The following is a 23,981-nucleotide window of genomic DNA, read 5'->3' as shown; positions in this document are numbered from 1 at the left end:
TAAGTGACATCCTCACCTGCCAGCGCAGCTAACCCTTTAATTATTTACTTAAACAACTATGTGTTAAGGGCAAGTTAAATATGTTAACTACTTACAGTTCTGTTCAGCTCTTGCACGATGTCTCTGGGAAATCTCTGTTCTTGGGATAGCTTACTGATGGTGAAGTTACCATTGGCTCCAACGCTAACCTCTCTTCCCTCAACACAAAGATCGTCTTCTCTTGGCCTACTATATTTACTGAGACTAAGTGGTCTGCTTCATCTTCCACCAAATGTTCAATAAGCATTTCCGGGTCTACCCACTGAAGACAGAAGCATCAAGGTGAGGATTCCACTCAACAGAGCTTTAGTCATATTGCACATAGTAGAAGATGAAGAGAAACCTGGGTCTTTTTACATATTCATTATTGCCCATATTTCTATTGTTAAGACATCGAATGAAGACTTTGTTTTCCTTTTCCAGGGATACGGTTTTAAGCCTAAATATGACGGAGAAGATCTTGCTTACACAGTGAAAAATCTCAGACGTAGTACTAAGTATAAATTTAAGGTAAGCTTTGAAAACCCTTAAAAGATTTGTTCCTTGTTCCTGCTCTTACTGGCACATTGGGGTTCTTTGTTTTCTGTTTGTTGTTTGTTTGTTTTTTGAGACAGGCTCTTACTCTGTCACCCAGGCTGCTGCAGTGGCACAGTCATGGCTCGCTGCAGCCACAACCTCCGGGGCTCAAGTCATCCTCCCACCTCAGCTTCCCAAGGAGCTGAGACCACAGGTGCATGCCACCACACTTGGCTAACTTATTTTGTAGAGACGAGTTTTCACCATGTTGCCCAGGCTGGTCTCAAACTCCTGGGTTCAAGTGATTTTCCTGCCTCGGCCTCCCAGAGTTCTGGGATTACAGACACGAGCCACTGCACCCGGCCTCTATTCTTACTGTTTTAAATCCAAGTATATACTTCACTCCTTTGGTTTTAGATCTTATATAATGTTGACCTTTTCTAGTGAGCTTTTTTGTTTTACTTTATTATATAGTGGTGCTTCTCAAACTTTGTATATTTAAAACAAAAACCAATTTTTATGACTCTTATTTGTGTAATGTGACCAAACATCTTTTAAAATATGAATGTTAGAACGTACTAAGTGTATGCTTTGTTGGCAGGGATATCACAGAAAATAATGCTACATTTTTCTCAATGTATCATATCAAGTGGCGTATCATTTCAATTTGTCTTATTACTGGTAGTCACTTGATAAAGCCTGTATCTACCATATTCTTCTCATATTTATAATAACCATAAAGTTATTCTTTTTTGTTTGTAATTAATAAGTATTTTGTAAATACTGTGTACCCTGTGAGCATCTTGTTCCTTATTAAACTTTCATCCATCGTTTTAACACCCATTGGTGATTCTTGCCTAAATCAATTATAACCATGATTGATGGTGCCAAGTGGTGATTTTTAAAATTTTATCATTTTTTCTACATTAATTAGTTGGCATTATACTGTAAGGAAAGAAAGACTTTCTCTTCTCCCCATTTATATCAGTAGGTACTCATGGAAGTCTGTTCAATGGGTTGTATTTTGTTGCTTTGATTATTGTGAGGCTCAAATTGTCCCAGATTTGGGATCCCCTACAAGCTGGCTGCAGAATCCTTTTGACATGTCTCTCATTCTTTGAGCCCTTCCTTTCTGGCACAAGATATTCTAGTCCCAACTTAAAGTTTACCTTCTTCAACTCTGGAATTGGCCATTTCTCAAAGCACCAGGATCCTTTTAGTGGACAGTGATATTTAGGAATCAAGATCTAGATACTAAGTATACTTAATTGCCATAGAGGTTTTACTGCTCCTGGGTACCCTCCCAATGGACAGAGCTAGGAAATATATGTGTGTATATGTTTAGTTTATATACAAATATTTATACACATGTATATACATAAATATACAGTTACAACACAGATACATGTCTGTGTTTCTTATCTCTGTATTTTTAAAAATCATGAGTTCACACCAGATACCCTCAATTCTAATCCAGTGCCACAGGTTAATTTTAGTTTTCCCCTGTCTTTATTTCTAACTTCCTTCATCATCAGTGAGAAACTTTGATCCAGTTCAGTATATTTACTTACTGGATCAAACCCCTCCCTGTCCCCCCATTCTCTTCCCTAAAGTCCTATTCAGGATCAAGGTGCTTGAGTTCCTACTGGGTACATGCTGCTGCCTCCACCCAACACATCCCTGTCCCCAGCACAAAGGCTTGCCTTAACTCAGCCCACCTATTGGCCTTTGGACTAAATTATTCCAGGAGGAGGGTGGGGAGACTACATGTCATTCTTGCTCACTTGAGGCAAGCTTTGAAGATTGTTCTAGTGTGAAGACTCCTGAAATTCTTATTTTTCCTAGTATAGTATTATTCTAGAATATATTTTTGCTCTTTGTCTTGGTCAGTATATACATTGCTATTTCTTGGCTGACCGTGCTTGAATTAGTTAATATACCAGTTAATATAAGCCAGACTGTATTTGCACAGAAGTTTTCCCAAGAATATAACAGGATGCTCATTAGTTGATAAATTCAACATTTAAATTTTCCTACCAGTGCTTATTTAATCAAACCATTTCAAATAAATGATAAAAAGCTGCTGTAAATTGTGTTCACTATTAAAAAGCAAAGATAAATTTTATTACTTCTTAAGAACCTTAAGTCTTTAGCAATGGGAAATTTGATTATTTAGTACATAATAATTGTTATGCTTTATTTTATGCTATTAGCTTCATTTTAAAAATGTATAATAATGCTAGGTCAATTTAATTTCTAAATATGGTTTTCATATTTACAAGATTTATAAAATACCTGAGAAATAGGCACATCCATTCCAGTTTTGTGATGATATTGGGTTGTATTTTTGCTTCATTAATGAAGCATTCCAACAGGTCTTCTAAAGAGGAAGTTGTCTTTGTAATTTGTTAAGTTTATGAAAATCCTAAAATTCTACTACCTTGTAACACCATAGTATTTCAGGGACTGAAATGCATACAAATACACATATGTGTCAAATTCCTTAGCGTTCTACTGTAAGCCAATCAAATTTCTATTTAGGCCAGGCATGGTGGCTCACGCCTGTAATCCCAACTACTTGGGAGTCTGAGGCATAAGAACTGCTTGAACCTGGGAGGCAAAGTTTGCAGTCAGCCAAGATTATGCCACTGCACTCTAGACTGGGTGATATATAGCAAGACTCTGTCTCAAAAAAAAAAAAAATATTTTTTTTTTTCTATGTAAAAGCTGCCAGGCATGGTAGCTCACACTTGTAATAATCCCAACACTTTCGGAGGCTGAGAAGGGAGGATCATTTGAGCCCAGGATTTCAAGGCTGTAGTGAGCTATGATTGTGTCACTGCACTCCAGCCTAGGCAGCAGAGCAAGACCTTATCTCTTAATAATATTAACTAATTAATTAAACTGTGTTTCACTATGGTAGTCACTGTCAAATTTCAGGGGAGGGAGAAGTATACAGTCAGAATCTCCAAGGAGACAGTAGGCTGTTGCACAAAATTCTCCCAGATAATGAGGTTGGAGATGGGAAAACAATGTTTCTGAAAGCCACCTCTTTACACAGCACTGGATAAAAGGAAGAGGGCTATATTCTGGCTTATTAAGATGTAGAGCAATAGTTATCAAAGTGGTCAGCAGGCCATTTTATCAGTATTGCCTGAGAACTTGTTAGAAATGTAAATTCTCTGGCCCCTCCCCTCTCCACCTCCATCTACTAAATCAGAAATTTGGGGGGCAGAGGCCTAGCAATCTGATGTGGTATACTTCCAAGTAATTCTGATCCTTGCCAAAATTTGGAAACAACTGATCTAAAGGAGGAAAAAAAAAAACAGGAAGTAGAAAATGATGCTTGTATGAAGTTCTAGGAGCTCAGACACTTATTTTAAATCTGCCATGTGCGGGGAACCCAGCTTAAGGGCATTTTGAATCGTTAAATCCTATTGTTGTGTCTCTGTCTTCCTTTTCTAGCTAGATATTGCGGACTCTTTCAAACAGTTATATCAAAATAAAATCTTAATATTTTAGAGAGATCTTAGAACACTGAAGAGAGATCTTAGAAAACTTTGAGAAAAACTATAAAAAATTAAAATATTTTAAAAATATTTAAAATACAATCCAGGAAGTAATGACTAAGTAGCATGTTATTATTCTGAAGAAACAATAAGAATATGATTAACGTAAAATGAACCACTAATATGACCAAGTTTACCAAATACTAGAGCTCCATGTTCTACACTGAGGACAATTCTGGGATAATCAAAATACTAAAACAAGATTAGAACAGTGAAAAAATGTAAATGATAAAGAAAAATGAAAATAAAATTTTATTTATTTATTTGTTTATTTTGAAACGGGGGCTCACACCATCACCCAGGCTGGAGTGCATTGGCACAATCATAGTTCACTGCAGCCTCAAACTCCTGAGCTCAAGGGATCCTCCCACCTTAGCCTCCTGAGTAAGCTGGGACCACAGGCATGAGCCACCACACCTGGCTAGAGAGAGAGAGAGAGTGTGTGCATGCGTGCGTGTGTGTGTGTGTGTCTGTGTGTGTGTGTGTGTGTGTGTGTGTGTGTAGATAGTCTTGTATGTTGCCCAGGATGATGTTGAACTCCTGGACTCAATCAGTCCTCCCACCTCTGCCTCCCAAAGCACTAGGATTACAGGCATGAGCCACCACGCCCAGCCAAAAATAAAATTTTAAAGCACAACAAAGCAATCAGAATTCTTTAAAATTATTTAAAATTAAGAGTTATAAGCAATTCTAATTTCATCGAATGGTTCACTGAAGGCTGGGCTAAGACCTGGTGTCTAAAATTTTTTTTTAAACGATCAAAGGCTTCATAGCTGAGTGGCCAGTCCTAGAACCCTAGGCCACTAGAAAACTGATGCCTTGTTTCCTGAATTTCCTGTGAAAGTTTTTCAAGTAGCAAGCCTTCTGGGATTTTTTTTTTCTTTTTTTATTTCCAGTCCCCACTTTGGATGTAGCAAGGCTTCTAAAGGTCAAGGTCTGGGCATCTTGAGCTAACTAAGAACCTTTAGATACTTTCACTTTTAGCTTATTCCTTTTTGTTTGAGGTCTTTTTATAGGTAAAGAGAAATCAAAACAGCTTGTATCTGACTCCATTAACTACTTTTATGTTCCATCCTTGAAATTCACTTATGTCAGCATCTGTTACAGTACATAGTATGTAGTCATGTTTTCTTCTTCTCATCTTGTCTGGTGTCATTTTATGATCTATCTTTTCTGCCCTAAGTGTGCCCTAGCTAAGTCCTTAGGTCTTCTTGGTGTATCCCTCTCTTGCTTGGATGTACCATCTTTTTGCCTTATATCATCCGCCATTTCTGTCTTGAAGAATACTAAGTCTCCAAACATGTTCTGTATATAACTGCTTTCAGGCTCTTTTCTTACCTTCCAATCCAGGTTCTCTTCTATACCTAGATTAATCTTTCTGAAAAACAGCTTTCCCTCTAAGAAACAATTTCCTTAGTTTGATATAAGGTTCTTTATATTTCCGTTCAGTTTTTAAAATTTACTACCTTCCAGTCCATATTTGAACCACCTACCTCACCAGATTAACTACTGATCTCTCCTTGAGCAGAGCTCACTGTTTACTATTCACTTGTGCTCTTACGTGCAGGGCTTTCTGTTTTTTTCTCTTACCCAAGCTTCCCCTTTGATTGCTATTGCTCAGGAAGACTCCATAATACTTCCATTTTCCTTTTCAAAGCCTTCCTGAACCATTTTAGGCCTTAGTAATCTTTCTTCTCCTGCCCAATTCTTTTGATACACATATTGCTTATCTTCCGCATGAAGATTCTAAACTCCTCGAAGATAAGATCTGATCACACAGGGTTCCTAGCACAGTGCTCCTTATGTGATAGGCACTAAATGAAAATTTTGATTAAAATTTGGGTGGAGGGAGATTATCTTGTTGACTTTATACCTTTAATTACCCTTATGACTAGAAGGTGCTTTACAGTAAAAGGAGACAATGTTGAAATATAGAGCCTTAAAAACATAGTTAAATGAATCTTTATAGTTTTTAGGAAGACTGTTCTTCTGGTTAAAAGGTTTAAGTAGATTCTGTGCACAATATTGAGAAGTGTTTCAAACCCATTTGTAGTCTCATTTGTAAAGAAGTAGAGTGAGAAAACATCCTGAAAATCCATGTGACTGTGAGAGGACTGAGGAAGCCTGAGCAAAATTGAACAATTGGACTAAACTTTACTGAGTTCTGATGGGCTCTATGAATTATTTGGGGTCGTAGATTTATTCATATCCTTGTGTATGGTGTTATATAGCATCATAGTCCCCATCTGTGAGTCATTCATTCAACCAGTAGTTGAGCATCTACTCTCTGCTAAGCACTGTTCTAAACACTAATACTACAACAGATATTCTGATGAGGGGAATGGACAATATTAATAAGCAAACAAATAGATTGTGTTAAGTGCAATGCAGGTTAATTAAAATAGAATGGGGTAAGAGAATGAGTAGTTAAGGAAGTCTTCTTGGAAATGGCATTTAAACAGATCTGAGTAACAAGGAAGTAGCATGTCAAAATCAGAAGAACATTCTGCTAGCACAAAGACCCTGCAGTGGAGTTTCAAGAGGTAGTTAAGGATGAAATCACACAGGGCCTTGTAGGCATGGTGTGGAATTTAGATTTTATTTTGAGTAAGATGGAAAGCCATTAGAGGGTTCTGAGCTGAGCAGTGATAAAGTCTCTCTGGCTGCGGTGTAGAAAGTAGGTGGGGATCAAGGGCAGGAATGTACACTGGGAAACTAGGTAGTGGTATAATTACAGTCACTCAGGAAAGACAGGAGAAAGGAGGCTTTCATTAACGTGGTTGTAATTGTAAAGAATAGTGAAGTGGAAGTATATAGTGAGAGATTTGATGCGGTTTAGAGAAGAATCAAGGATGTCTCCTTTTTGTAAGGTCAGCCAAGAGAAAGAATAGACCCAAAGTCAGGTGAGTAAGTGTATTGAACCTGCCGGCTGCTCCACTGCAGACAGAGGAGGAAGCCCTGAGCTTACAAAATGAGGGGTTTATATTGGGGAGAGAGACCCTGGGGTCGTTTGTTGGTTAACTTTGCCATATATCACCTTGTGATGTTTGTGGTAGAGGCTAAATGAAGGAACTTACAGGTGGGTGTAGGTAAAGTTTGTGCTTCCCACGACCTCCCCATGTGTAGTCCCAATGGCCTGTAATTGGGATTTGCTTATCACAGCAAGGCCTGATAGGTGAAGTCTGCTGGCTTCACTGTGGCGCCTAGATAAGGGCTTAGAAATGTAAAGGGGCTCAGAGGGAAAGGTGGGCCACACAGAGAGGAGTTGCAGAGCATAAGGGGGAGGGGTGGGCAGCATGGAGAGGTTTGTGGGGAGTGTCAGCAGTACAAAGTAGCACAAAGCTTTTTTGGGGCGGTTTGTCTCTAACACTTTTGACTTGAGCAACTAGGTAGACGGGTAGAGCTTTTTACCGTGGGGAGAGAAAAAGAGGGGCAGGTTTAGAGAAGAAAAAATCATGGTTTGGTATTGTACTTGAAGATCTTTAAGTTCAGTAGAGGAGAAAATGTAACAATACAGGTATAGTTAAATGTCTATAATAGAATAATACCTAGATTGGAATTATATTTCTCTATTGCTTTATAAAAAATTATCCCAAAATTTAGCATCTTGAAAAAACAAACTTACAGTTTCTGTGGGTCAGGAATTGAGAACCAGCTTAACTGGGTAATTCTAATGTAGGGTCTCTATGAGGTTGTAATCAAGATGTCACCTGGGATTGCAGTCATCTCAAGGCTCTCCTGGGACTGGAGTCTGCTTTCAAGTTCACTCACATGGTTGTCTCCAGGAATCCTCAGTTCCTCACCACATGAATTTTTCCATAGGGAAGTTACACACACTGTCATTTCTGCTGTATTCTGTTTGTTTGAGTGATTAAGTATAACACGCACACAAGGGAAGAGGGATTAAACTTCACCTTTTGAAGAAAGGAGATTCAAAGAATGTATGGACCTCTTTCTAAACCCACAAAGAATATTAAAAGAAGAAACAAAGCAAGCCTAAAGCCTAAAGCCCATCAAGAATCACCAGATTATAGCTTGTTCCTTTGATTCTTATTTAGTATCAAAATGTTAGGTTTTACACTTGTATTCCCCGGATGGACTCTAAAAAGGGAAGTACAGTTTCATAATCTTCATACATGCCAAGTATCTATTGGAGTCAAGCAGTTCTCAAAGAACAAACCATTCCAAGCTAAAAAAAAGTATTTTATCATTTGGTTGAAGCTGTTTGTCTCCTATCACTTTGTTCATTAAGCCAGTATCATTAAGTATCAAATGCATTATTTTATGTCTTTGTGTTCTCATCACAGGTTATTGCTTACAACTCAGAAGGTAAAAGTAATCCAAGTGAAGTAGTAGAATTTACTACTTGCCCTGATAAACCAGGCATACCTGTAAAGCCTTCAGTGAAAGGAAAGATACATTCACACAGTTTTAAAATAACTTGGGGTAAGATATTGTGCATGTTTATACATTAATACTTTTGTGTTTGATTAAAATAATTTGAATATGAAGATAATTTTTAAGATATTTGAGTAAATTTGTTATCTCAAGACAGTCCAAAAAGAAATGTGAGAGTCATTCACTGGGTACATTTTTTGTGGAAAACCTTATACTCATGCATGGTAGATTAAGATATTATAAAGAGCAACTTGCGATCCACTGTAAGATAGTGAGCAGGGGTAGCACTGTGTGAAATGAAAGATTACTGAACTTGCAGCTAAAGTCACCTGGGTCATCTGGCTCTTATGAGAAATGAAAACCATTCATTTAAAACAAACATTTATCGACCACCTACCTACATACCTAATGGAAAAACAAAGATCCCATAAACTTGACCCTTGCCTGAAAAATTCAGACCAATAAAAATGCTTCAGTGATATTCAAAAATTTCAAACAACCTTAACATCTAAAGTAAATGGAGGCTGGGCATGGTGGCTCACACCTGTAATCCCAACACTTTGGGAGGCCGAGGCAGGCAGATCACCTGAGGTCAGGAGTTTGAGACCACCCTGGCCAACATGGTGAAATCCCGTCTCTACTAAAAGTATAAAAATTAGCTGGGCATGGCGGCACATGCCTGTAGTCCCAGCTACTCAGGAGGCTGAGGAAGGAGAATCACTTGAACCCAGGAAGCAGAGGTTGCAGTGAGTCAAGATCATTACCATTGCACTGCAGCCTGGGTGACAAGAGTGAGACTCCATCTAAAAAAAATAAAATAAAAATAAATAAAGTAAGTGGAATATCATGCAGCCATTAAAAATTGTTATAGAGAGCCCTATTTTAAATATGGGTAAATTAAGTGAAAGCAGATGACAACAGCATGGAGTAATTGGGTACTGGTATTAAGTCATTGCAGGTGATTTTTTTTTTTTTTTTAAACCTAGTTTCGTATTCTGTTTATTAGGTTTTTTATCATTTTTATGTTGTTTTGTACTTTGCTTAATACTACTTTGCTTCTTTGAATAGATCCACCAAAAGACAATGGCGGAGCAGCCATCAATAAATATGTGGTGGAGATGGCAGAAGGTTCTAACGGTATGAATGGATATTAAACACTGATAGATTTATTCCAGCCAGTCTCTTTCTATTCTTTATGGCTTTACATTTTGTGTTATATCTTGTCTTTCTTCCTGCTTTTCATAAGGCACTGTAAAAAGATGTTTACTTCACTTTGGGCTGTCCTGGATTTTTTTTTCTTTGTTTGTAGCAGTTAGGATTTTGCCTGTTACGATCCACTTTAAATTGTGATTTCCAGAAATACAGTGAATCAAATGTAAGAGTGCTGTACACCTGTATCATTGCATTTACATGTTCTTTTTGTTCTCATTTGTTTACATTACTCAGCCTCTATACACCTAGACCAAGTCTTTAGATACTATGAATCTTCTGAAGGTTAGTTTATTCAGTTAGATTTATATACAGATAGAGAAGCATTAACTTCTAAAATTTAACTCACATCATACTAGTTTTAGTAGTAAGTTTTATGACTAGTGAACTTTATTCTTGAATCGCACATTTAGCGGTGTTTATTTCTATGAAATGACCTATTTCCTGCCAAAAAAAAAAGGATGTCTTTTAATTAGGACTAGACTTCCTCTGATACTGGTTTTTTGTACTCTTTGTGTGCTATAACATTATTACTGGACCAGTAAACACATTTAAAATGCTTAATTAAAAGTAAATTATCAATCTAGGCCAAAGTCTGTACAGAATTACAGAGATATTTCACTTCCATGAAGCCATGCAGACTTGTCTAGGAAGTTGCACACATAAAGAAAATTAGATCATTTCCAGGAAACCGAAACAAGCCTAAATTGTTTCTGACAAATTACATAAATACTTACTTTGTGAAGCTAGGATACCTGATGTGTCCATGATACCAAAACGTTAAACATTACCTAGTATCTGATTGAACACAATTCCTCACCTTACAGGAAACAAATGGGAAATGATATACAGTGGCGCTACCAGGGAACATCTTTGTGATCGACTGAATCCAGGCTGTTTCTATCGTTTACGAGTTTACTGCATCAGTGATGGAGGACAGAGTGCGGTAATACTTATATGTAGATTCTTTTGTGTAGTTGTTAAGTTTGGCTAAATGGGGTAGGGTTACCAGGTGCCACTTCAAATATTGAAACATATCCACAAATGGAGCAAAGTAACTTCTATAACCTGTTTGGTTAATCTGATAGTGACCAAAATATTCTAATGTACTTAGCTCACAGTAAGTATTCAGTGTATGTCTATTTTCTGGTTGATATTCAGCTTTGGAAAAACAAATACATGAAAACATTGGAGAAAATTTTATAAAGATAAATTTGAGAATGATGCTTAATAACCATACTAAGCAGAAATAGAAATAAAATTATAGACTGATTTACTGCTTCATAAATTATGTGTGTGAGAACACATCATAAAATAGTATCTACTTATTTAAATCTACTTTCTAATATTTACTTATTTCAAAAAAGTTGGCCATTATTTTTTTATTAGAGACTCAATAATCAAAATGAACTTAAAGTGTACCATTGATATAAAGACATAATGTTCTAGGGATGTATGTTTATTAATAAGAGTGATTTTTTTTTTTTTTTGAAACGGAGTCTCACTCTGTCGCCCAGGCTGGAGTGCAGTGGCACGATCGGGGCTCACTGCAACCTCTGCCTCCTGGGTTCAAGAATTCTCCTGCTTCAGCTTCCCGAGTAGCTGGGACTACAGGTGCCCACCACCACGCCTGGCTAACTGTTGTATTTTTAGTAGAGACGGGGTTTTACCATGTTGGCCAAGCTGGCCTTGAACTCCTAATCTCGTGATCCACTGGCCTCGGCCTCCCACAGTGCTGGGATTACAGGCATAAGCCACCATACCTGGCAAGTGATTTTTTTTTTTTTTTTTAATGAATTAAACCAAGAATGCTTTCTTGGATCATTCATAATGGCTGTTTTTGTTTTTTTTTTTTTCAAAATGGAATTTAATGCAATGAAAATATTCTTTTTTAAAAATGAAATATAGGCATTTTGTTGAAAATGAAACTAATGTGAAACTGAGTGTGAGTCCTGCCCAGCTGGCTTGTGTTCCAATTGCTTCATTTTATCCAGTAAGAAAATCTCCCTGGATTTAAGAAAAGCAACCACACATACACATGCACAAAATCCTGTTCTACTATAGCATTTTACAGCATTTTTGTATAGGATAGCTTTCTGATAAAAAGATTCGTATTTTGTGTTTAAAAAGAATGTTAAATACGAACCTTAATATGTTGCACGTAAGGAATATGGCACTGAGTTTGTGTCATTGTTTTGTTTTTTGTTGTTGTTGTTGTTTTGTTTGTTTTTGAGACGGAGTCTGGCTCTGTCGCCCAGGCTGGAGTGCAGTGGCACCATCTCGGCTCACTGCAAGCTCTGCCTCTTGGGTTCACGCCATTCTCCTGCCTCAGCCTCCTGAGTAGCTGGGACTACAGGCGCCCGCCACCACGCCCGGCTAATTTTTTGTATTTTTAGTAGAGACTGGGTTTCACCGTTTTAGCCAGGATGGTCTCAATCTTCTGACCCTGTGATTCACCCGCCTCAGCCTCCCAAAGTGCTGGGATTACAGGCGTGAGCCACCGCACCTGGCCCAGTGTGGCATTGTTTTTAACAGAGTGTCTTTGAAAATAAAGGCTTTTAAAAATATAAATATAGCATAGAAACTAAAAGCAATATCAAATACCTAGAAAGATGCCGAATACCTGGAAAAGCTTACCTGATTTCAGAATTATTTTTAGGTGGAAAGGATAAAGGAAAGATAATTTTGTAATGTATAAGTTAAGCCTGGTGCAGTGATGAATGTGTATGGTCTCAGCTACTCTGGATGTGGGAGGATTGCTTGAGCCCAAGAATTTGAGGCTGTAATCATACCTGTGAATAGCCACTGCACTCCAGCCTGGGCAACACACCAAGACCCCACCTCTAAAACTCAATCAATCAATCAGCTTATACAGTATATTAACACATCCCTCCTTAGAAGAGATTTATGGATCCCTTTGGAGAAGATAAAAAATATTGCCCATTAAATTGTGTTGGAAGTTGTTTTTTTCTTTAGTTATGGAAGGAAAAGGAAAGGAAGGGTTCATTGAAGTTCGTTTTCAGTAACTTGCTTTGTATATAGCACTTGCACAGTACATGTCTTTGTCTATGAAAATTTTGAGTTTTTATTTAATTGGGTTTTGATTTTTTTTCAGAACTTTATTCCTTTTTCATTGACAATCAAGTACAATTTCAAATTATCAGTGCAATATTTATGTTTATATTACTTTTCCTTACCAAAAGCAATCTGATTATTTGGTTTTGGGGCATTTTTGTTTTCTTTTTGCTTTTGTTTTGGCAGGTCTCTGAATCTTTACTTGTGCAGACTCCAGCTGTGCCTCCTGGCCCATGCCTCCCTCCCAGATTACAGGGTAGACCCAAAGCAAAAGAAATACAGTTACGATGGGGTAATTTCCATTTTGGTAATACATTATTATTAAGTTAGAACAGAAAGTATTCGTCTTGTTAAATTGCATCAATCTTTCCACCTTTAGGACCCCCTCTGGTTGATGGTGGATCACCCATTTCCTGTTACAGTGTGGAAATGTCTCCTGTAGAAAAAGATGAACCTAGAGAAGTTTACCAAGGTTCTGAAGTAGAATGTACAGTGAGCAGCCTTCTTCCTGGAAAGACATACAGCTTCAGACTGCGTGCAGCTAACAAAATGGGGGTAAGAAGGCTGTGCTGGTAGAATTATAATCACAATGGTGATATATGTTTCATTTTAACATATATCATCATATCCATTATTTGGCCATTTAGCTTTTATATGACTCCAAATTTTACAATTTTTTAATAAGCATACATTGATAAATACAAGAGAAGTTAGTATGTTCCACAATTTAATTTTTATGAAATCTCAGTATTTTTAGATCTCACTTACAGTCTGTGACACTTTGGACTTCAACTGGGCTAGAGTTTACCTTTTAGGCAGTGTTAATAGAGTTTACTTAATCAATTTAAAAGTTGAAGTAAAATCGTAAGTACTGAAGTTTTTTGAGGCTGATTGAAGTTTTTGAGGTTTTTGAGTTTTTTGAGGCTGATTGAAGTTTTTTGAGGCTGAAGTAGCATTTACTTTCAGTTGGCAACTAATTATGATGTTTTGCCCAAGTGAAAAAAAACTTACGCTTTAAACTATTCTGGTTTTGTATGTATTTAATATATAACTCCAAAAAGTGGACAAAGTAGGTAATATCTCCATTTCACAACTAAGGAAACTGGGGTTCAGGAAAGCTAAATATTTTGTCCACAGTCGTACACACTAATAAGTGATAGAGGTAAGCTGCAAACCTGAGTTTGCCAGACTCCAGAGCCAAAGCTCTTTCCACTCAGCTATGACACCTCTCATCTCTCTGTGATAAAGCAGATTCTCTAAGGACAAAGCAGTAATTTCCTATATCAACTAAATAACGATTTCTTTGAACTATTCTATAATTAAAATTTTATAGAATTAAATTGACAGTTCTCTTATACCCATTATTTTGGTGAACTATACTATATTTCATATCCTGTTGTCCAAAAGAGTTCTGTATTTACATCTGTAAACTTACTTTTAAATTTATTACTGTTTGGTTTTTTGAAACAGGGTCAGTGTGGAGTGCAGTAGTATGATCTTGGCTCTCTGCAACCTCTGCCTCCTGGGCTCAGGTGACCCTCCTACCTCAGCCTCCCGAGTAGCTGGGACCACTGGTGCACACCACCACACCTGGATAATTTTTTCATATTTTTAGTAGAGAGGGGGTTTTGTCATGTTGCCCAAGTTGGTCTCAAACTCCTGGGCTCAAGAGATCCACCCACCTCGGCCTCCCAAAGTTGTGGGATTACAGGCATGAGCCACTGTGCCCGGCCTAAATTTCTTATATGTCAAGTTTATATACTTAGGCAGCTCTTACACAAGTCATTCCTTTCTGTAAGAAGCCATCTTGTCAGCCTCACAAGGTTACAGTACGCTAAGATCACATCTTTAATACTTACATCTTAATTTATATTTTCAGGTTTGTGATAATTTGTCAAAATCACCTTAAGTAAATATTTACTTTCCATATTCCCAAAGAATATATATTTTAGACTTTTCTAAAGCTATTCCAGATTTTAAGATAAAATTTATGCCTACCAGAGAGCAGTACTGATAAATAATGTACTATAAATAACACTGTTTACAGTTTTATTTTAAATAAAAGCCATTCAGCATGCTAGAATGGTGAAGCTTTGTATCATTATTTTGTTGTTGTTGACATGAATTAACCTTGCTCAACAAAGGGAGGCAAAAAAAATTACATTTGTCTTGAAAAACTTTTTTAAATCCCTATAGGACTTGAGGAACCAGAATCATTACTTCAGTTCTTATAAATAGTTGTGCTAAACCTCAAATTTCTATCATTTAGTGGCCCTTTCCATGCTCCCCATGAACTAAACTGAATTGTTTGTGTGGCTGATATGTTGTATTAGGTTGCCTTATAACATGTATAACAGTACTCTTTATTTGTAGATACCTTTGTATGTATGTATGTGTGTGTATAGACAGATAGACAGACTTCTTTTTTTAAGACAGGGTCTCTGTCACCCCGGCTGGAGTGCAATGGTATGATCATGGCTCACTGCAACCTCAACCTCCCAGGCTTAAGCGATCCTCCTGCCTCAAGCCTCCTGAGTAGCAGGGACTATAGGTGCACACCACCACACCAGGCTTATTTTTTACTTTTTTGTAGAGATGGGGGTCCCCTTATGTTTCTCAGGTTGGTCTCAAACTCTTGGGCTCAAGTGATTCCCCCACCTTGGCCTCCCAAAGTGGTGGGATTACAGGCATGAGCCTCTGCACCTGACCTTTTGTATATACTTATTATTGTAAATCATTTACTGCCATTAGCAGTCTGTAAGTCTATCCTATTAAATGACATATTGGCCAGGCACGGTGGTAAATGCCTGTAATCCCAGCACTTTGGGAGGCCAAGGCAAGTGGGTCACTTGAGGTCAGGAGTTCGAGACCAGCCTGACCAACATAGTGAAACCCCTTCTCTACTAAAAAGTGCAAAACTTAGCTGGGGGTGGTAGCACGTGCCTGTAATCCCAGCTGCTCTGGAGGCTGAGGGCAGGAAAATCATTTGAACCTGGGAGGCAGAGGTTACAGTGAGCTGAGATCATGCGACTGCATCCAGCCTGGGTGACAGAGTGAGACTCCGTCTCAAATAAATAACAACAAAAAAAAAACTTTTAAATGACACATTTATATTTGGAATTTTGGCTGGGCACAGTAGCTCACACCTGTAATTCCAATACTTTGGGAGGCCGAGGCTGGCAGATCACTTCAGGCCAGGAGTTCAGGACCAGCCTGGCCTACATGGGGAAACCCCATCTCTACTAAATATATAAAAATTAGCTGGGATTGGTGGTGCCCACACCTGTAGTCCCAGCTACTCAGGAGGCTGAGGCACAAGAATCGCTTGAACCCAGGAGGCGGAGGTTGCAGTGAGCTGGGATTGTGCCACTGAACTTCAGCCTGGGCAACAGGCTTTTCTCAAAAAATAATAATAACATACTTGGAATTTTAAAATTGATGGGTTTTCAAATTTATTGTTTTAAATTAAGAATTTTTGAACTAATAAAACTATCTGCCATAGTTCATTAATTTTTACATGAAATACTTATTTTCAGGATGATCTCAAGATTACTTTTCACAAAGCAGGCATATTGTATCACCATTTTGCTCTGCTTGGTAAATTTGCCATCTAGGATTTTTGGGTGTTATTCATGTGAGATTAAAGCATATTCTCTAGCAGTTTCCTATAGCTACAGGTTTTGTTGTTTTTTTGTTGTTTTTTTTTTTTTTTTTCATTCTAACAGGATATAGTTACTATGAGTCCATGAAATATAATGGAAATGTGAATAAGGAGTTTACTGAAGACTTTAAACATTTGAATTTTTTTTAATTGTGAATATGATAGAAACCGGTAGTGTTGAGCAGTGCAAATATTTGAAGTGGTGATTTGTGAAATAGCCCAGCATTGCCTTAAACAAAATCACAGTCTACTTCCTGTTTTATACATGTGATAGTATAAAAGGTTTCTTTTTTGTTTTGTTTTGTTTTTCATTTTCTGAGTTTTATAGATTGGTGTATAGCTTTAAACTATATAAAGTTTTATGGAAAGATTTTTTAAACTTATTAATATAAATTTTAAAGTTGATATAATTAAAGTGAGTCCATCTTCTGTTTATAAAATGCAAGATTCCTTAACATTTATAATTACACAGATGAAATAGTTTCTATAAGGAAGTTGGAGTTTTGATTTTGCCCTTTATAGATGTTAGATTGTGCAGATTTGTCTGTATTTTCTCACCATATCCAATAATACTTTTCTCATAAGATTGGTTTTCAAGAGCCGTATTAGTTGTTATAATTGATTAGTATATAGTTTAACTTTATTCATCATATTTATACTGTGGATTTATGGCCAGAGGTTGAGGTTATTTCAAGAGAGTTGATGACCTTCATTTAAAGGCTAGCTAAAATCAGTGCTGTAAACCAAAGGAAACATTTACATTTGTTTCTGTTTGCCACATATAGTAGCCTTAATTTTTTACTTTGTTATAAAACAGTTACATTCACAAGATTAGCCTGAGATATTTAATCATTGTGATGATACAATATGGTGTATATTCCCTGTGCAATCAGATTTGGAGGAAAAATGAAGGACTTAACATTAACTGAAGTCACTGATACTCTGAATAAGTATGGTCAAGGAGTAAACTATTTTCTTTTGGAAAAACTTTTTAAATTTTTATTTTTAAAGTATTATACTGTTGTTTTTAGGGCCTAATGGTTACATTGAATAGTTGGTTTCACCTTCTTAAGGTTTATTACCAATATTCATGAAACTTGATACGTTAAAATCCCTACCCTTTGGTAAGTCTACTGCTATTTATTAACATTTTTATAGGTGATTAATGCATGTTTTTTTCCTAAATTAAATATAATTTAAATAACTTGGAATAATTTTCATATTAAATCTTTGTTAACAACTGAATTTTTCCATAGAGTTTTCTGAGAAGTTGAGTTTCTTAGATTTTTGTAGCTGGCTGGGCCCAGTGGCTCATGCGTGTAATCCCAGCACTTTGGCTCAAGCAGTCCTCCCTCTGAGACAGGAGGACCACTTGTGCCCAGGAGTCTGAGACCAGCCTGGGCAACATGGTGAAACCCTGTCTCTGTAAAAAATAGAAAATAGCCCAGCATGGTGGTGCACACCCGTAGTCCCAGCTACTTGGGAGGCTAAGGTGGGAGGATGGCTTGAGCCCAGGAAGTCGAGGGTGCAGGGAGCCATGTTTGCACCACTGCACTCCTGCAGTCTGGGTGACAGAGCCAGACCTTGTCTCAAAAAAAAAAAAAAAAAAAAAAAGAAGTTGACCTAGCTCTTAAAGATGGGCATTTGGCAAAACTGCCTGACACAGTGCAGTAACAAGTAGGTTTACTTCTGATCATTATAATGATGCGCCACTGTTAAGTGAAAATACCAGTGTATTGGGGCTTTTCTTTTGCTAATGAGCTTTAAAAAATTGATGACTATAAATTTCTGTAATTGTTCTCCTATGTGTCAGGGAATGAATTTGCCAATACTGAATAAAATGTTTTATATTCCAGGTAATGTATGTTAAAAGTAATTATGAGAAAGTGAGCTTTTTAGCATGGAACAGAAAAATCAAATTATGGTACAAAATAAATATAAATGTATAGAACAGTATGTTGGTAAAATTTGATATGGAATATAATGCCTAAGAAAGATTCGTGAAGTATTAAAAAATTTAAAATAATTTACACCTATCATCTCCCATACCTTTAATTAGTATCAATTTCTTCACTCCTTATATTTCTTCTGAATTATTCCACCCACCTAATTCCCTAATGTCCTGCCCTTCTTACAAAAACCAGTTCCTGAAGAAATAAGGGGCAGAAGAAAGTATAAGTAAATGAAACTTTAAAATTTCTCACACCTTTACTCTCATGATTTTTAAGTCTTTTTATTTTATGTGAATACTTACAGAATTATGACCAAATTAATCTTGAAACACAGGGAAAAGACTTTAATTATTAATGAATCTTTAAATATGCAGTTCTCTGCAATCAGTGGGCATTTAAGGGTGAAAAATAAAAACACTAGTTACATTTGTTTTTCTAGTTTGGACCATTTTCAGAAAAATGTGATATTACTACAGCCCCTGGGCCACCAGATCAGTGCAAGCCACCTCAAGTGACATGCAAATCTGCAACTTGTGCACAAGTGAATTGGGAGGTATTGTAATTTCCATTGACTTATATCTACTTTCTTAAGTGATTAGAATAGTTTATATAAAAGAATAAAGATACTGTTCATTTTTACCTCCTGTATTATACAGAGCAAGTCCTAGTTTAATTCACATGAGAAACAGTGACTTCTTTTTCCTCTTTGAAGAATTTGAGTGTGGTATATTTGCATTACAGATATTTAGATTCCTGTTCATTATGTGCTTTGTATTTTTATGAAAGGCTTTGTCTCAGTACTGAGATATTTCAGCCACTGGTAAGTTTACTGTTCAGAACAGACATACATAGGAATTAGTAAATTCTGTTTCTCTTATATTTATCCAGTACACATCACCAGTGTACTTACTGTGGATAGTAATAATCAGTGATGACAGTTATTATATTTTCAGTTCCCTTTGAAATTTAACAAAATGTCTGTATGGTTTTAACATTTCATATTAATAGAATTATTTGAAGTATATGTACCTTAAAACACTTTCTAAAGTGACTTAGTCATATTTCTACTTCTAATTCAAAACAGTTACATATTTGACCAATCTTAAATTCAGATAATCTTAATGAATAAAAAATGTAAAATTGAACAGTTTTGATTGTGCTTAAAAGTTTTAAAGAAATTCAGAAGCAATCTAGTTTTACATGTGGTCAGGTAAAGAACATTTTTGGTCAAAAGCTGTTTAATCTACATCAAGACTAAGACCTTTATACTTTTGTTAATTTAAAGGTTCCTTTGAGTAATGGAACAGATGTCACTGAATATCGATTGGAGTGGGGAGGAGTTGAAGGAAGTATGCAGATATGTTACTGTGGGCCTGGTCTCAATTATGAAATAAAAGGACTTTCACCAGCAACTACCTATTATTGCAGGGTCCAGGTAAAGATGATCAGTACTTTATCACTTAACTCTATCCAGAGTTTTATATTTCATTGGCATTTTCATGGTTATGACTTTGTTAACTCAGAGGCTCTGTTAATTTGTAGGCTCTCAGTGTTGTGGGTGCAGGCCCTTTCAGTGAAGTAGTAGCCTGTGTGACTCCACCATCAGTTCCTGGCATTGTGACCTGTCTTCAAGAAATAAGTGATGATGAGATAGAAAATCCCCATTATTCACCTTCTACATGCCTTGCAATAAGCTGGGAAAAGCCTTGTGATCATGGTTCGGAAATCCTTTCCTACAGCATAGACTTTGGAGATAAACAGTCCCTAACAGTGGGAAAGGTTACAAGCTATATTATCAACAATTTGCAACCAGATACAACATACAGGTATACTCTAAATATTATGTTGATTTTTGCCTAGACCAGAGAGACACTTTAAATAAAACAATCATAACCAAACATTTTTTCTTATGTGGCACTTAGAATACGAATTCAAGCCTTGAATAGCCTTGGAGCTGGTCCTTTCAGCCATATGATAAAATTAAAAACTAAGCCTCTCCCTCCTGATCCACCTCGTCTGGAATGTGTTGCCTTTAGCCACCAGAACCTTAAGCTGAAATGGGGAGAAGGAACTCCAAAGACATTGTCAACCGATTCTATTCAATACCACCTTCAGATGGAGGATAAGAATGGACGGTAGGTTTTTTTAATTGCTTCTTTATATAGTTTTTTAGGTCTTAAGTATATAAATTTCTGTAACTGTTAGAAGTAGGCCAGGTGTGCTGACTCACACCTGTAATGTCAGCACTTTGGGAGGTTAAGGCAGGCGAATTGCTTGATCCCAGGAGTGCAAGACCAGCCTGGGCAAGATAGTGAGACCTTGTCTCTAAAAAAAAAATTTTTTTAATGAAGTAAGTTTTCAAAAATGAAGTCAAGATTGTCATACAAAAGTGTGTTTTTAAAACATTTGAAAACACAATGTAGATTTCCTATTTATAATTTGTGAGTGGAATACCAAGAGAAAAAAATAAGTGGGCTACTCTTTCATTGTTTTCTCTAATCCGTTTACTGTTTTCATGATAATAAAAGACACCTAATCTTGGATACAAAATAAACTCTTCAATGTTTATTTCTAGCAGGACACAATTTTTTTTTTTTTTTTAAGACAAGGTCTCGCTCTATCACCCAGGCTGGAGGGCAGTGGCACTATCTTGGCTCACTGCAACCTCTGCCTCCAGGGCTCAAGCCGTCCTCCCACCTCAGCCTCCCAAGTAGCTGTGACCACAGGCATGGGCCACTACACCTGGCTAGTTTTTGTATTTTTAGTAGAGATGGGGTTTCACCATGTTGCTCACGCTAGTCTTGAACTCCTGGGCTCAAGTGGTCTTCCCGCCTCAGCTTCGCAAAGTGCTGAGATTACAGTCATGAGCCACCATGCCTGACCAAAACAATTTTTTTTTTTTTTTTTTTTTTTTTGTGAGACGGAGTCTCACTCTGTTGCCAGGCTGGAGTGCAATGGTGCGATCTGGGCTCACTGCAATCTCCACCTCCCAGGTTCAAACAATTCCCCTGCTTCAGCCTCCCGAGTAGCTGGGACTACAGGTGCGCACCAACCACGCCCGGCTAATTTTTTGTATTTTTAGTAGAGATGGAGTTTCACCGTGTTGGCCAGGATGGTCTCCATCTCCTGGCCTCATGATCCACCTGCCTCGACCTCCCAAAGTGCTGGGATTACATGCGTGAGCCACCACACCTGGTCCCAAAACAATTTTATAGTAAATTATTATGATTGTTTCTGGCCTCTGAGATTCTTGAGGGCAGAGATTATGTTTCAATCTTTTCCACACCCCTAACACAGGGCCTGCACACTAAATGAGTACAGTTCAGTTTTTCACTGTGTGATCTCAGTTAGATTCTGTGATTAATTATCTCGTCCCTTTGCTAATCTCTATCTCATTCAGATTCTTTCTGTGCCTCTTTTACATCTTCATGTACCTGTTATACTATTTCCTATATAATGTGCCATATACTGCTGCACTAAATCATGTATTTGAATTACAGTGTTAACTCTGAATATTTGTAACAGTCATTCTAATGCCAACTAGGGCTATTTATTCACATTATATTCCATATAAGCAATGCCACATCCTCCCACAGCTGTTAATCCTTTAATATTTTAAGAATTTTGAATTTTGCTTTTCTGCTTTTCACTGAATATATTAGAAACAATGTCCATATCTGATGGACTCAGAATACTAGTAACAGTTTTTCCCAAGATTAACTTTTTTGGCCGGGCGCAGTGGCTCACACCTATAATCCCAGCACTTTGGGAGGCCAGTGCGGGTGAATCACGAGGTCAGGAGATCGAGACCATCCTGGCTAACACAGTGAAACCCCACCTCTACTAAAAATATAAAACAATTAGCCAGGCATGGTGGTGGGCGCCTGTAGTCCCAGCTACTTGGGAGGCTGAGGCAGGAGAATGGCGTGAACCCGCGAGGCGGAACTTGCAGTGAGCCAAGATTGTGCCATTGCACTCCAGAGCCTGAATGACAGAGCGAGACTCCGTCTCAAAAAAAAAAAAAAGATTTACTTTTTTGTGTTGTTTGTATGTTAGCCACATATTCAACAATGGAATGTTCATGGTGCTTGTACATAAGTACTCTCTATCAGAAATACTTATACATTTAAAATAACATGGAATAATTTTGTATACTAGTATATCACCAGTAAGAACATTACACAGAACAAACACTATTGATCATTTCCTAAAATCTATGTATCGATGAACGTTAGCCTTTGTTCTTGGCAGAATTTTATGTAATCTTTGTAGTCTTATCTCTACAAAGAGATTATTTGCCTTATAGAGGTTTTTGATATAGCCATTTATCTTTCATATATGTTGTTATTACTGGGCAAATTAACTGTTTAAATTTTTTTCCTCCCCTTTCTAGCATACATTTGGGGTAGTGCAAGAAGGCTTACTGGAAACAGGTCTAATTAGTGTTTGGTTGAAAGATAATAGAATAAAGATTCTATTAAATATAAATTCTATTCTATTATAGAACTTCCAACTTAATATTCAGCTAGCATCTAGAGACTTGTTATAGGGTATGAATATGGCTCATGGCCTTTGGTTGTGGAAAATAAAGAAATGAAAACCTTTTATGATACTGTTAATTTTAATGCACACATTTAATAAATTAAATCAATTTCATATCCTTGATGACTTCCATTTGCTTTGATTTTCACAACTACATATACTTGCTGTGAGGATGGTATCATAATGATACTTCAGCTGCTCCCTGATCCAGATTTTGTCATTGTTCAGCTTTTTTAAACAGTGGTATTACCACTATTTTTTTTCCTGTCATTAAAAAAAAAAATTTAGAGATTGAAAAGGCAAGGCTTATCCAGTTACTGCTTATTGGAAGTACTGTTTCTTCCTGTCATTAAGTATTTCTTTATTTTTAACTTGACTACAATTTTCACACTGTTAGCATTGAATAAGCATTCATTATTCATTCTCTAATTTCCCAGAGTTTTAGAAACATCCAATCAAAAATATTGGGATGCATTCAACTTATAGGTAACATATAAGGAGAAATATATATGATACTCAACTTCATTGAACAGTTCAAGTGGATGATATATTGGAAATTATATATTGTCATACTGCTTTTGTAAATCTCTAGAAAAACATCACCAAGGCAACTAAAAATCTGCCTGGGAATTGAGAATTCTTTTTTTTCCAGATAAAGACAAGGAAGATTAAAATAGAAACGTAATCTCATAGCTCAGCTCTCTATGCCATACTTGACAAATTTTATTAATATGACTTTAGTTAGAAATAATTCGTAATGAAAATTGTGATGCTCTGAGCATCTTTTAAAATGTACATTAACAAAATCGTATTCAGAAACAAAGCTAAACTGGAAGCCTGAGAAGAAACAGTTATGGTTGGATATGAAATTTAGTAACAGATTTTCAGTAAATCATGTCAAATTGGGAAATTTACCAGATATCCTATTTCTCTTCATCTGATGAAAAACAGAGATTTATTTTAGGTGACAAAGAGTTCCTGGCATCAAACTTTTGGCGTAACTTATCACTCATAAATAAT

The 23,981-nt window shown here is 36.8% G+C and overlaps 1 protein-coding gene across 4 annotated transcripts in view; it reads left to right on the top strand.

The window, feature by feature from the left end:
- FNDC3A (fibronectin type III domain containing 3A) overlaps window positions 1–23,981 on the top strand; it is a 221,055-nt gene that overhangs the window by 188,384 nt on the left and 8,690 nt on the right. For all 4 annotated transcript variants that reach the window (XM_010363846.2, XM_010363844.2, XM_010363847.2 and 1 more), the window contains 10 exons: window positions 463–549; window positions 8,432–8,570; window positions 9,591–9,659; window positions 10,559–10,677; window positions 12,993–13,098; window positions 13,186–13,361; window positions 18,859–18,972; window positions 19,705–19,854; window positions 19,962–20,245; window positions 20,342–20,554. In XM_010363846.2, coding sequence (XP_010362148.1) covers window positions 463–549; window positions 8,432–8,570; window positions 9,591–9,659; window positions 10,559–10,677; window positions 12,993–13,098; window positions 13,186–13,361; window positions 18,859–18,972; window positions 19,705–19,854; window positions 19,962–20,245; window positions 20,342–20,554 — 1,457 coding nt within the window. The remainder of the gene's footprint in view (window positions 1–462; window positions 550–8,431; window positions 8,571–9,590; window positions 9,660–10,558; window positions 10,678–12,992; window positions 13,099–13,185; window positions 13,362–18,858; window positions 18,973–19,704; window positions 19,855–19,961; window positions 20,246–20,341; window positions 20,555–23,981) is intronic.

The sequence above is a fragment of the Rhinopithecus roxellana genome, chromosome 18 (genome assembly GCF_007565055.1).
Source record: "Rhinopithecus roxellana isolate Shanxi Qingling chromosome 18, ASM756505v1, whole genome shotgun sequence".
NCBI lineage: Eukaryota > Metazoa > Chordata > Mammalia > Primates > Cercopithecidae > Rhinopithecus > Rhinopithecus roxellana.
Note: the sequence above shows the minus strand (reverse complement) of the source record. Positions and strands in the feature narration are given on the sequence as shown.